This window comes from Trachypithecus francoisi, unplaced genomic scaffold, assembly GCF_009764315.1.
Source record: "Trachypithecus francoisi isolate TF-2019V2 unplaced genomic scaffold, Tfra_2.0 Lachesis_group1, whole genome shotgun sequence".
In the NCBI taxonomy this organism is placed as follows: Eukaryota; Metazoa; Chordata; class Mammalia; order Primates; family Cercopithecidae; genus Trachypithecus; species Trachypithecus francoisi.
This window is the reverse complement of record NW_022681454.1, coordinates 106,676,643-106,690,995: the sequence shown is the minus strand read 5'-3', so window position 1 is coordinate 106,690,995 and position 14,353 is coordinate 106,676,643. Positions and strand designations below refer to the sequence as shown.

The 14,353-nt window shown below is 38.3% G+C and overlaps 1 protein-coding gene across 5 annotated transcripts in view; it reads left to right on the top strand.

The window, feature by feature from the left end:
• ELOVL6 (ELOVL fatty acid elongase 6) overlaps positions 1-14,353 on the top strand; it is a 157,905-nt gene that overhangs the window by 97,390 nt on the left and 46,162 nt on the right. For 4 of the 5 annotated variants that reach the window (XM_033215000.1, XM_033215002.1, XM_033215001.1 and 1 more), the window contains one exon: positions 8,617-8,748. In XM_033215000.1, coding sequence (XP_033070891.1) covers positions 8,617-8,748 — 132 coding nt within the window. Of the gene's footprint in view, positions 1-7,998; positions 8,018-8,616; positions 8,749-14,353 lie in introns of those variants that run through there. The other variant, XM_033215004.1, reaches the window with a different exon arrangement.

Genomic DNA, 14,353 nt, shown 5'->3' with positions numbered 1-14,353 from the left:
AGTTTTGTTTTACTATGACTAGATTGTTACTGGAAATTCTCATCTGTAACAATACTCTCAAACAAAACAAACTAGAAATTATTTTTTCATCATAGAGATCATTTTTAGTTTGCTTTCACTTGGGGATGGGAGATTTGTCTAAATAAGACCACTGACTTTTTTTGGTTTTGGCTTTTTTTTTTTGAGACAGGGTCTCACTCTGTTGCCCAGGCTGGAGTGCAGTGGGGGCAATCATGCTCACTGCAGCTGCAACCTCCTCAGGCTCAAACAGTCCTCCCACCCCAGTCTCCTAAGTAGCTGGGACTACAGGCATGCACCACCACCCAGACTAATTTTTAATTTTTTTGTAGAGATGGGGGTCTCAGTGTGTTACCCAGGCTGGTCTCAAACTCCTGGGACAAGTAATACTCCCATCTTGCCCTCCCAAAGCGTTGGGATTATAGGCGTGAGCCACCATGCCCAGTCACTGATATGTTTTCTGCCAGGTTTTGATTTGGGGGTGATGGCAAGCTTTACTCTAAGGAGATAAAAAATTGAATGGATTTTAATTCTTTTGTTTTTGAGATGGAGTCTAGCTTTGTTGCCCAGGCTGGAGTGCAATGGTGTGATCTCGGCCCACTGCAACCTCTGCCTCCCAGGTTCAAGAGATTCTCCTGCCTTAGGCTCCTGAATAGCTGGGATTATAAGCATGTACCACTACACCCAGCTAATTTTTTCTATTTTTAGTAGAGAGGGGGTTTCACCATGTTGTCCAGGCTGGTCATGAACTCCTGACCTCAAGTGATCCACCCTCCTCAGTCTCGCAAAGTGTTGGGATTACAGGCATTAGCCACCATACTCGGCCCGAATTTTAATTCTTTGTTTGATTTTGCTAACTAGAGTAGCAGGGACAGTCTACAGTCTTTGGTTCTAACTTCAATACTGATTTTTTCTGATCAGTTTTATAGAGCCTTATCTACTGAAACAAAAAATATTCTTGTACCTAAGATGCAACGCTTTAGGATTGAAACTGACAATTCTCTGAGCCGCAAACATCAACTCTACTGAAATAATGCTGTGATTAGCCTAGCAGTTTGCTATCTTTTACTATGAACAGGAGCATATTCATTCCTAAAGGTGATCCCATCTGATGATTCCTGTGAAGAGCTGCAGTTCACACACACACTTCAGTGCACACACACACTCACACACTCAAACTCACACATTGACACACTCACACTCACACACTCTCACACTCACAGACACACACACTGACACACACACTCAACACTCACTCACACACACTCTCACACTCTCAAACTCACACACTCACACCCAGGCACTCACACACACACACTCACACCCTCACTCACACTCACACACTCACACTCACACACTGACACATGCTTTCACACACACACTCTCAAACTCACTCTCAGGCACACACTCACACTCACACAATCACACTCACACTGCCATTCACACTCTCACACTCAGGCACACACACTCACATACTCATACTCAATCACACACACACACATACTCACACTCACACGCTCACACTCACATACTCACACTCCAACTCACACTCTCACACTCACACACACTGACGCGCACACACACTCTCTTACACTCACACTCAGGCACTCAAATTCACTCTCACACACATACACACACTAAAATCACACACACACTCACATACACTCTCACACTCGAGAGATCCGGAATTCAACTTTTGCCACATCTGCCCTCTGGGGTACAAATAATGCATACCAAGTTTCTCTGTGAACATCTTTTTAAATTCTGTCTTCCTTCCCAGCTCAAAGACTTTCAGTGCCCTTCATGACTTCATCCAGCAGTTCTCTATCCATTTTTCTGGGGGCACAAGTTATTACTTCCCCATCTCTCACCCATGGGACATGATGGGATATGTGTGATTTAGTTTATTGTTTATTTAAGAAGAAAAAGAAAGGAAAATTAAGCCATGCATTTCAGTCCTGTACTTTAACTATTACTAACAAATTACTGGGCACAAGCCTCACAACTTACTGCAAACTTGAGGTGCAGATACAGCCTGAACTCTGCTGCAGTTTTCAGAGCGTCACACAATCCGACTTTAGCCTGCATCTCCCAACAAGCTTTCTGCCAAACCCAACCCACAGACTCCCGCTTTAGCTCACACCTAACTCCACTGCCTATTGCTACTTGCCCTTTGCCCATCCATCCAAAGCCTTCAGGGTCCACTCTTAAATCTTCCACAGCATTTTCTCATGACAATAATCTCCTTCCCTAGCTCTTTATAAAACATAATCTGTAACACACATTTGCTACTGACCCCCGTGTAACCATGCGTTATCATGTAAATTTTTCTAACTAGATTATCAGAGGCAGAATATACTCTCATATAAGGATCCTTTTTTCATTCAATGTCATACTAACCATACTGCAAAGGAATACAATAAGTTTATTAAATTTTCTTGGCCATGGCTTAAACTTAACAGAAGGAAAAAAAAACCTAAAAGGTTTACTGAATTTTGAATGGATGGGTGGATATCAACATTTTCATCAGCTACTAAAAAAAAAAAAAAAACAAGAAAAAGGAATTCTAAGGAAACAAACAAAGGCAATTGATATCCTGCCAATTTAAGTATTAAAGATTTTTAGATGTGCAGGTTTTTGTTTTAACATTTTGAAAGTATTTTCTCCCCCAAAATCTTATTTCCAGTTGTAATACAAAAACAGAATGCACCAAGATTTTTAAAAAGGTGACAGGGAGGAAAAAGATAAGTTTACAGATGTATACAAGGAATTTCTATGTCCACTCTGCTTCTTTTTTTTTTTTTTTTTTTTTTTTTTGAGACGGAGTCTCGCTCTGCCGCCCAGGCTGGATTGCAGTGGCCGGGTCTCAGCTCACTGCAAGCTCCGCCTCCTGGGTTCACGCCATTCTCCTGCCTCAGCCTCCCAAGCAGCTGGGACTACAGGCGCCCGCCATGTCGCCCGGCTAGTTTTTTGTATTTTTTAGTAGAGACGGGGTTTCACCATGTTAGCCAGGATGGTCTCGATCTCCTGACCTCGTGATCCGCCCGTCTCGGCCTCCCAAAGTGCTGGGATTACAGGCTTGAGCCACCGCGCCCGGCCCACTCTGCTTCTAAGAGGGGTATACTTTCCTGGAAAGGGATGTGTAGCCACGTTATTGAATCTGGTGTACTAAATGTAACTCTACTTTGATTATGGCCTACTTCAAGGATAGAAAAACTAAAAACTAGTTCTCGCACCTTTAAAAAAAAAAATAGATAAGGAGAACCTGTGATCTCTGAATTAGTATCTGGCGGGTGAGGCAAAAAGGGAAAGAAGTGCTTACAACTCAAAGCAGCTTGGAAATCACACACCTGATTTGGTTTCCTTGGTCATACACAACAGAGTGGAATAAGAATAAGGAACCCTTTACCTTAGTTATAGCGTTGTCTTGCAATTATAAAGCCACTTTTTATTTGTATCAATTATGGGCATATTTTCATGATTATTCACAAAATGATTGTCAGAATTTCTGGGCATATAGTTAATTTACTTATGAATAAAACCTCCTGGCCAGGAGTGGTGGCTTACATCTGTAATCCCAGCTCTTTGGGAGACTGAGGCAGGAGGACTGCTTCAGTCCAGGAGTTGGGGACCAGTCTGGCCAACATACTGGGACCCCATCTCCGCAAAAAAATTAAAAGAATTAGGCACACCTGTAGTGCGAGCTACCCAGGAGGCTGAAGTGGGAAGATCGCTTGAGCCCAGGAGGTTGAGGCTGCTGTGAGCCATGATCACACTACACTCCAGCCTAGACAACAGAATGAGACCTTGCCTCAAAAAAAAAAAAAAAAAAAAACTGCTGAAAAATTTCCATATTTTTAATGTAAAAAAATGCCTATATGAAGTCTTGCAGAATCCTTAAGAATGTGACAGAATTCAGCCCTGGGTAGGACTTTAAGAAACCTCAGGATCCCTCTCAAGATAATCTTATTTTAATATTCTTATCAAATTACAACCACCATAGACGTACATTAAATGTCATACTGGCAAAAAGTAGTGTTATTTACTCTAGTCTCTGGGTCCCTACTTTATTTGTATCCTTAAAATCACTTTCAGAACCATAAGTTGTTTCCTGACTTGAGTCAGCAACTCAAGAGGACTCTTAAAAGAGGACGGGGGTGCACCAGTTGGCATTCTGTCTCAGCGTCAGACTCTTCACCTTAGAACATGAAAACTTTTTCTACACTAGGTAGATAGGTATCAGCTGAACTGGGCAGTGCCCTTTTCTTTTTTCCCTCACTGCTTTTTACTTTCCCAACTCCTTATACCTCACATGTGTACAATAGTCATAATGAAGACCATGTAGATACGACATGAAAGAGCCAGGAGGGAGCTCAGGTCAGCTTCCCAAGCTGTTCATTAGCAATTATCCTATGTTGAAATACTGCCCACATAAACATTTCTTCATTAGCAAATAAACTAGTTTGACTCTTGGGGTACAGAAATTTTTATGTGAATGCTAAGGAGACTCAAGCTAAGCACTGGTTTCAGTGAAATCCCATGAGTTTAAAAAAACATGTATTTCAATTTATGCATGCTGTTTCAGAAATGTTAATGGGTAGAGCAATAAATACAAATCGTAAGTGAGAACTTGCTCAGCTACTCTGGTAAGAATCAAAAAAGCATGTCCTAGGAATGTTTTGGGACAAGACAGTATGATAGAGAAATTCAGATTTCTAAGGATAAATCCACTATTCATTTGTATTAATTATGGAATAATTTCCATTGTTCATCTTGATGACAGAAATAGAAGGGTAAAAAGGATAAATATAAGCTTGACAGAATTAAAGCACATCAGTATATCATTTGGGTTGTCTTTATTTGGTTGGTCAACTGGTAATCATAACTCCCAAATCATCATGCTGAAAAGTACTTATTAAGTACCTATAATTACGGGTTGTGCTATATGATGCACATTTAAAATTTATCAAACGAGAAGAGTCCATGCTATCTCAAAATGGCTAATTATCTGATAATAAAACAGTATAGTGTTACCATTATACCCAAGTATGGAGGCCTGCCAGTATACAAAGTATTACCACTGAACCATTAGGAAAGCAATCTATCCACATTAAAAACTACGTGGGCTAGTGGCAAACCATTATTAATCTTGAATACAATTGAACTTTACCGGAGAGACGCCAGAAAGGAAAGGCAATTTTAATTCATTAAAATTGCTCTGTTCATTAAAGAAAATCTTACCTTCTTTTAAGCAGTATGGAAAACTAATAGTACATTCAACCATAAATAACTCAGTTAAAGAGGTAAGTGTTAATGCTTCCTTAGGCAACTCCCACTTCTAGCAGATGCTTAGGTTTAATTCTAAACTAACCCAAAGGATTTGAATTTCACCACAGTAAAAGATTTCTGTGCATGCAATGAACTTACTTTGATCACAGCACTTAAACCGATTCCCGTTAACTACCTGTAACCCAGACATAGCTTATACAATTATTTTACCTACCTGCTTGACCACAGCCATGACAATGTTGGATAGTCTTGAGCAGTGTACAGTGTGCAGCTGTGTGACTGTGAGTGACTACTATCATCAGGTTCCCTATTCTCTCTTCTGTTGAAGGAGGAAATTGGGCTCCACCTCTAAGGCTCCTTGCAATTATCAAGTTCTATGATTCTGTACTGACTGACTTCATTGCCTTAGCTGTTGAATTGCTTTGTAGAAAGCTCTAAAAATTATGTGGAAAAGTGAATGGCCCTTGCTGGGATGTGAGCAGTGCATTAGGACTAATTCTCATTAGTGAGGAAGGAAGTGAGGAAATTAGAGAAAAAATACACAGGGAAGATTTTTTATTCTTTTCTTGGTTCTTGAGGCATTACTTTTCCCTTTATGGCTAGAATGATAGGATTGTATGAAGACATTCATTTAACTTGGTTTGTTTATGATTACAAGTAATACAATTAATACAGCAAAAATCAGAATCTCAAGTATGTTGAATTACGGGTAAGATAAATAATAATTTTAAGGAAATGTCTTCAGTGGTATAATTAATTTCTCTTCTCAAAGAAGCAAAGAGGGTTTGGATGAAAGTTTCCCAGGCTCAGAAAATATGACAGTAGAAACATGAAGATGGGAAATTCTTCTTCATCTTTTCAGTTACACAATGTTCTACACATTATGCAATGATTATGTAATTCAACAGGAGAGCTTAAGGAATTTTTACAGCTCATAACACATCAAGTACCCCTTTTTCTTCTGAAAGTTTACCACAAGAACAGGAAAATCTAGGCCTACTTTTCCTCTAAGCCTGTTTATCTATGAAATAAAGATAATACTTTACCTGCACCATGAGGATTAAATGGTAAAGCTTTTTGGCATTATGTTTACCCATTGGAATCACTCTATAAATCATAATATGTGATTACTGTCACTTACCTTTATAAATTAGAAAAAAGTATATACTTTTTCATATTACTATCGCCGACATTAACTTGGTAGAACTTTATTTTTCTTTAGTCTTTGCTTATATGTGCATAAACAAAAATGGTGATTGTGACTCTTAAGTAATTTAATTCCATGCTCTTGCAATTTCCAGAGGAGAAATAAAGCAATATATATAATTTATGGCCAAAAGTACTTTCTTCCTGAAATGTCCAATAGTGAAAGTTTCCACAAAATTGTCTCACTTTTCCACTTTTCATTGAAGTATAGAAATAATCAGTGTCTTTCTAGGGGAAGAAAATGTATCATAATATTTTTCTGAATATTTGACTCTTTAGTTATTATTACAGGGAAAGTACAACTTTATGTTTAGTGCCTGTTTACTGTACACACATGCCTAATTATTTTCCCCATCAGAAAATTTGACAGGACAAGACCATGTTCATTCAACAGATATTTATTAAGCACCTACTGTGTTCCAGGTCTTGTGTGCCCAAGAGAAGAGTCTGTAAACATCAGTGAAAGTGATTTATTCAACTTTTACTTCTGGGTTGATTTCTGGAATCATTGCGTTATTTGGTATTCACTAAGTAGGTCACTTGCATTCATTTACATAGGAATGCTGCTTTGTGTAAATAGCAAGGTCCCTTATGAGTCAGCATTATACGTCAGCATGAAGGGAGAAAACATGAAGCATTTTACAAATAATACTCTTTAGGTGAACACATTTTGCTTTTGATATTACGTTTTCTAACTTACTTCTCAACCCTTTCCTTATTGATCTAATTGAATAGGGAAGACCCATTTTAAGAGAAACATTGCTTTCTTAGGAAACATGCTCAACTGTTTAAATTATTTATAAGGTTTCTATAGCTTTCTGTCGAATCATAGTTCTATTATAGAAGTTTGTTGATTTTTGCTTTTGAATTTATTTTTTGGCATTATCAGTACTGTTATCAGAGGCATTTGAACTACAGTGACTTTATCTTGAATAGGGGCTAAGTAAAATGAGTCTGAGACCTACTGGGCTGCATTCCCAGGAGGTTAGGAATTCTTAGTCACAGGATAATATAGGAGGTTGGCACAAGATCACAAAGACCCTGCTGATAAAACAGGATACGGTTAAGCAGCTGGCCAAAACTCACCCAAACCAAGATGGTAACAAAAGTGACCTCTGATCATCCTCACTGCTTATTATATGCTAATTATAATGCATTAGCATGCTAAAAGACACTCCCATCAACACCATGGCAATTTACAAATGCCATGGTAGAGTATACAGTCTAAAAATGGAAGGAACCCTCAGTTCTGTTCCTGGGGAAATCCCCGCCCCTTTCCCTAGCACACTCATGAATAATCCACCCCTTATTTAGCATGTAATTTAAAAACCCATAAAAATAGCCAGCCAGCAGTCCTCAGGGCTACTCTGCCTATGGAGTAACCATTCTTTTATTCTTTTGCCTTTTTGAGAGGGAGTCTCAAAAATCGCAGCTCATTGCAACCTCTGCCTTCTGGCTTCAAGCGATTCTCCTGCCTCAGCCTCCCAAGTAGCTAAGATAACAGGTGCCTACCACCATGCCTGGCTACATTTTTTATTTTTAATAGACAGGGAGTTTTACCATGTTGGCCAGTCTGGTCTCAAACTCCTGGCCTGAAGTGATCCACCCACCTTAACCTCCCAAAGTGCTGGGATAACAGGCATGAGCCACCACGCCCACCCAAGATAAAATTTTAAATGTCTATCTTGTTCCAAGACACAACCATGTCACCAAATAGTTCCAATAAAAACTTTTTAAAAATTCATGTATGTATCTAAATTGGCTCAACAAACTCTAAAGAATAAAGTTATTTCTCTCAGTGAAAAGGCTACTTTTTGTACTTCAATGCTATGTTGTTGAAATTTCAGTCATAGAGCCTACAAAGGAAATATGTCTATTCTGATGTGATACTTAATATGTTGGTTAAACTGCTGGAAGACCTGATTTGTCAAGGGAGATTTCAATAGAGCACCAGTTTGCCATGTGGACTAGACTCCCTCTTCAGTGAAGCAGGAATATTCTCAAGAATATTTTTTCAATGCTTAAAAAGAGAAGAACTGGTACAAAATTTGATGTTTCCTAATGACTAAAAATATCTTAAAGATTTTGTTTGCTTGTTTGCAGGAAGAAATCTTTCCTGTTTTCTGCTCTGTATGCTGCCTTTATATTCGGTGGTCGGCACCTAATGAACAAACGAGCAAAGTTTGAACTGAGGAAGCCATTAGTGCTCTGGTCTCTGACCCTTGCAGTCTTCAGGTAGGTTTTTTTTTTCATTTTTCTAATAAAATGTATCTTTTATCACTTGCTGAAAGAATGCAATGATTGAGCATTTGATTTTAAATCTGATATTTTTGATTATTGAATATGATGAGGACATAAAGTGTTCAGAAAGAAAGCCTGCACTGCAACCATTTGCCATAATGTACCCAAACTTGTATATTTTGAGAATTGTCAGGCCATCTCTTGTCCTGTCCAAATTGGCCATGCAGTAATCTGATTCATCTGTTAGGATGAGAAGCAGTACAGTAATTCATTAGTGTTACTGGCTAAATATAGATGAAAGGTTAAATGGGAAGGCACACAAGTAACCTGTTGAAGTCCATTGGAGAACAGGGTTCAAATACCCTGGGTGTGCTATTGCTAACACTTAATCAAAAGATGACACTTAGACGTAGACCAGACACTGGACATCTGTGTCAGTACTGATATACCAGATAATGCTTTTGCTCTGCATCTTCAAAAGCACCGTCCACCCACATTCCCTGAACTGACTTGCAGGCATGTGCTTATGTAGCCAGCTCTAGCTTCATAAATGTGAAAGAACTCAACACAGAGGCTGTCAGGACAAGGCCTGTTCTCTCCAGGGCATTTGTCAGCCGGTGTGCAGACTCATTCCTCCAGAAGCTTTCAGGAGCATTTCCAGTCTTGTATTATTTTGTGATCTAGGCAATCACAAGACTAATTAGCACCCAGCTGGTGTCCAAGCAAGTGCCAGGATTTACCTAGAGTGCTAACAAAGGCACCTGTTCTATTTGTGTTTTGCTTGTCAAAACCAGCAAGTTTATAACTAGGCTTGGGGAGGAACAGGAAGGGAGTAAATGTACATATACTATGAAACACAAAACTATTCATTTTCATATTTATAAATACTCATTTGTATTTTTTCATATTATATATTAACTGTTCCACTTCTTAGCAGAACTGGATGTTATCATTAAAGCTTCATTAGTCACTTAAAGCTTATTAAAAATGTCTGAGCAGGAAGAGTATTTCCATTAAACTCATGATTTGTGCCTTTCCATAATGTTGGATCCCTCCATCTAAAACACCCACTTGCTCACCACTGCTGAATATACTTTTTATTTCAGTGCAATTTGTAAGGCCATAAGTTTGAAGTACTCATGATTTGGATCTGTCACTAAAATCTCCTTCCAGTTAAATCTGTATCAGGTCATGATTCTCTGTAATCTAAAGAAGTCTTTTCATTTTTATTAACATTTAAGTTTGACAGATATGCCTCACCTAAAGTATTTTGATATTTGTGGGGAATTTATCTCTATCCTAATGAAGCCTTTCACCATTTTACTGATTTTTCAATATTCTCTGAACCTTTATCTTTTGTTATTTTAAATTTTAACACTTGTAAGCAGAGAAAAAAAGTACAATGATTCCCCTGCACCCCTTACCTTGGTTAAACAATTGTCAACACTTGGCTGATTTTACTTCATTTAATCTTGCTCACCTTGTTTCTCATCCCCAAATTATTTGGAACTATTAATAATAGAGGCTGAAATAATTCTCATTGAAATCATACCATGGCTAAAGGTTAAGTACTCTTTAAAAACAAACACAGTATTATGATCTCACCTAAATAATTTGTTCTCATTACATTTCAAATTTCTTTAGTTGTCTCATAAATTATTCCTGTTTTACAGTTCATTTTTAAGAACCTGGATCAAAATGAGATCTTTACATTTCCATTAACTGATATCTTTTGACTTATAGATTTCCTCTCTTTTTCTTTATGATTCATCCTTTGAAGAAACCAGATAGTTTACCCCATAGAGTTTCCTCTGGCCTGGATTTTGCTTGATTCCATTTTTCTGTACCTTCTATTTCTTATAAGTTGTAGTTAGATCTAGAAGGTTTATTACATTCAGGTTTAACATTTGAAGAGGTTTTCTATAAGAAACAACTTGCCTTTATCAACTATTTGGTTATCTTGAAGTATATACAGTTATTATAGCAAAGATTAGGATAAATGCTTGATTCTTTGCCTATATTCCTCAGGTTTTTTTTTTTAAGTTAGCTAGCATGTAAATAAGATTTGTTTTCTTAAGAAATCATTATAAACTTATGAATGTGTACTTTTTTATATGCCAGTGATTTTGATACATGATTTTGATGTGTTTTAAGTCCACTGCTATTCCATTTGACGGTGATAGTTTGATTTTTTTCTTTAATTACAAGGTATTCCGGGCCAGGCTTGTTGTATATTTCTTGTCCAGAACTGGAATCAGCCATTTCTCCAAAGAGCCTGTATTAGATCGTTTTCATGCTGCTGATAAAAGACATACCCGAAACTGGGAAGAAAGAGAGGTTTAATTGGACTTACAGTTCCACATGACTGGGGAGCCCTCACAATCATGGCGGGAGGCATAAGGCACTTCTTACGTGGTAGAGGAAAGAGAAAATGAGGAAGCAAAAGCGGAAACCCCTTATAAACCCGTCAGATCTCGAGAGACTTAGTCACTATCACGAGAATAGCATAGGAAAGACCGGCCCCTATGATTCAATTACCACCACCACCCCCACCTCCTGCCCCCGGCTCGGTCCCTCCCACAATACGTGGGAATTCTGGGAGATAAATTCAAGTTGAGATTTTGGTGGGGACCCAGCCAAACCATATCAGAGCCCTAATTCCTATGGTAGAGAGGAGAAAATATTTAGAAACCACTATCTGGGTACTAAAGGTGGTTGTTGTTGCTAAGTAAGTTCTTTTATTTAAGTCTTTAAAGAAGCCAGAAGTGAAAATTTACTTATTGAGGTAGAATATACATATATAATTTTTTTTTTTTTTTTTTTTTTTTTAATGGAGACAAGATCTCTGTCACCCAGGCTGAAATGCAGTGGCACAATCACGGCTCCCTACAGCCTCAACTCTCCAGCCTCAGGTGATCCTTCTACCTTAGCCTCCCATGTAGCTGGGACTACAGGCATGTACCACCACAGCCGGCTAGTTTTTATATTTTTTTGGTAGAGATGGAGTTTCACTATGTTGCCCAAGCTGGTCCCAAACAATCTTTACCATTCTTATGACTTAACTTTTATTTCTCCTTCCTCTCAGGCCAAAAATCCAAGTGCCCAATGTTGGCCAGTAACTCCACATTTACTTTATCCTGCAATGCACATGCAGAAGTCAGTAGTGATACTTTATCCTTTTTAGACTGACAACTTATTGTGTTCTCTTTCGTTTAACGGATTCTGTTATTTTCTTCAGAGCCACGTTTTGTATAAAATTTAAAAATCCGGAACTATATAGAAAAATCCAAGTATCTGCAGTCTAAGGTTTTAAACAATGGATCTCAATATTTTTAAGCCAGAATTTGGGAAACACTGATAAGGGAATTCTATGCTTCTGTGTTTGGAAGAACATATTGAGATTTCTCTATGCTTAAAGAATGCTAGTCAACAGTGCATGGAAGTAAAAAGTCTGACTACAGAATGATATTTTTAATATAAAAATATAGAGATACTAGAAGAAAATAAACTCAATTTTTTTACTTTTTGGGGGGGAAGCCGATATGACATCTTATTTATTAAATTCCTATGATTTATTAGAAAATAAGACCAGCCTGGGCAACATGGCAAAACCCCATCTCTACAAAAAGTACAAAAATTAGCCAAGCATGGTGTCGTGCACCTGTGGTCCCAGCTACCTGGGAGGCTGAGGTGGGAGGGTCACCTGAGCCTGGGGAGGCTGAGGCTGCATTGAGCCATTATAGCACCACTGAACTCAAACCTGGGTAGCAGAGCGACCCTGTCTCAAAAAATAAATGAATGAATAAATGGATAAATAAAAAATTTCAGCATTTGTAGAGGTTGATTGTAGTGGACTGGCAATTTAGAAGTTAAAAAGATTTATTTTTTTGTGATGTGTTATTCAGAACAAATGAAGCAAGTATAATAATGTGGACAACTCTTAATTTTGCATATTGGCCATTTATTATTCTTTGTGTTTTTCTGCATTTAACACATTTCCTAAAATATACATACACACATTCATATCTAATCCCCTACACAATTCTGTAGAATTTCGAGTTGTTTTTTTGAAATCCAAATATTTCATAAAGTTGATATAAAACATTCATCAAAAATATGCTCTTCTGGCCAGGCATGGTGGCTCACACCTGTAATCCTAGCACTTTGGGAGGCCAAGGCGGGCAGATCACCTGAGATCAGGAGTCTGAGACTAGCCTGGCCAACATGGTGAAACCCCGTCTCTACTAAAAATACAAAATTTAGCCAGGCGTGGTGGCACGCGCCTGTAATCCCAGCTACTCGGGAAGCTGAGGCAGGAGAATCATTTGAATCACCTGGAGGTGGAGGTTGCAGTGAGCCAGATTGTGCCACTGCACTCTAGCTTGGGCAACAGAGCAAGACTGTCTCAAAAAGAAACAAACAAAAAAACTGCTTTTCACAGACAGTTGTTTTAATGAGTGTTAAGAAATTTCTTATTTTGATCATAAATGAAAATTCAATTTTTATAAATGATATATTTTTGTAGGAAGTTTTGAGTGGCTCTTACACTATAATTCTTGCATTTTCAAATATTGTCTAATGACAAAAGTATAGACATTCCTTGCTCAGGAGACAGAGATAGTTCTTCTATGAGATGGTCTGCAATGAGGTGATGGCCCAAGGGCCTATCACCCACTCCATCTGCCCGTCCTTTGCCACTGTAGCATAAGATGCCATCAATTTGGAAAATGAAGGAAAGAGAAAGAACCAAACATTTCAGAAGAAGTAAATTTTTCTTTTGGAAAATCACTGAAAAGAGGAATTTTTGTGTATTTTACTGCTTAGGAATAATTTCTTTTCCCTCAAGTCCTCAAGGTTGCCTGTTAGCTCTTAACAGCAGCCAGGGACCCAGTTATGCTTAATTTCCGGATGCCATACACTGTTTACTCATGAACTGAGACACCATTGTGGGAATTAAATCATATCTGCTGCATACTTAAAAAGACAAACAAAAGAAACCTCTTCAAACCAGTCTATTTCAAAAAGTGATGGGGTTTTAGTATTGTTTGCAAGAATTGCCTGCAGTTTTTCTCTTTATTTTTAGGGGTTGACTGAAGCAGTCTTCATGGAGACAGAAGTCTTCATTCAGGTGGTATTCAGTGTAATTTATTGAAGCCTATCATAAGTTTTGATAGAGTAGATCAAATATGGCCAGCTGAGTTTTCCTTAGGCCTACAATCGATCATTTAATTTGAGGAACATTTCTCTGGGTTCCCCTGACAATCTCTCCTCATGATTCCTCCAGGCTCCCTTTTCAGAATCAAAGTACCAGGTTCTGGTGTCAGTCTTTGCAAATATGGCAGGGATGATGGCACAGTGACCAACTTCCACCTACATCCCACCTAACCCAAGGACAGGCATTTCTTTATTTGATAAGATAATTTTATGTGGCATTTATCCATGGGTAAAGTTTGAACATTTCCTTAGGGTAAATGCTGAGAAAAATTCTGGTTATGTGAATCAGTAAAACTTTTAGATGAGATTGCTCCTGGTGGCAAAGAAGTTAGATTTGGCTAAGTTGTCGAACTTTGATATGGCAACAGAGCATCAGATACTTCAA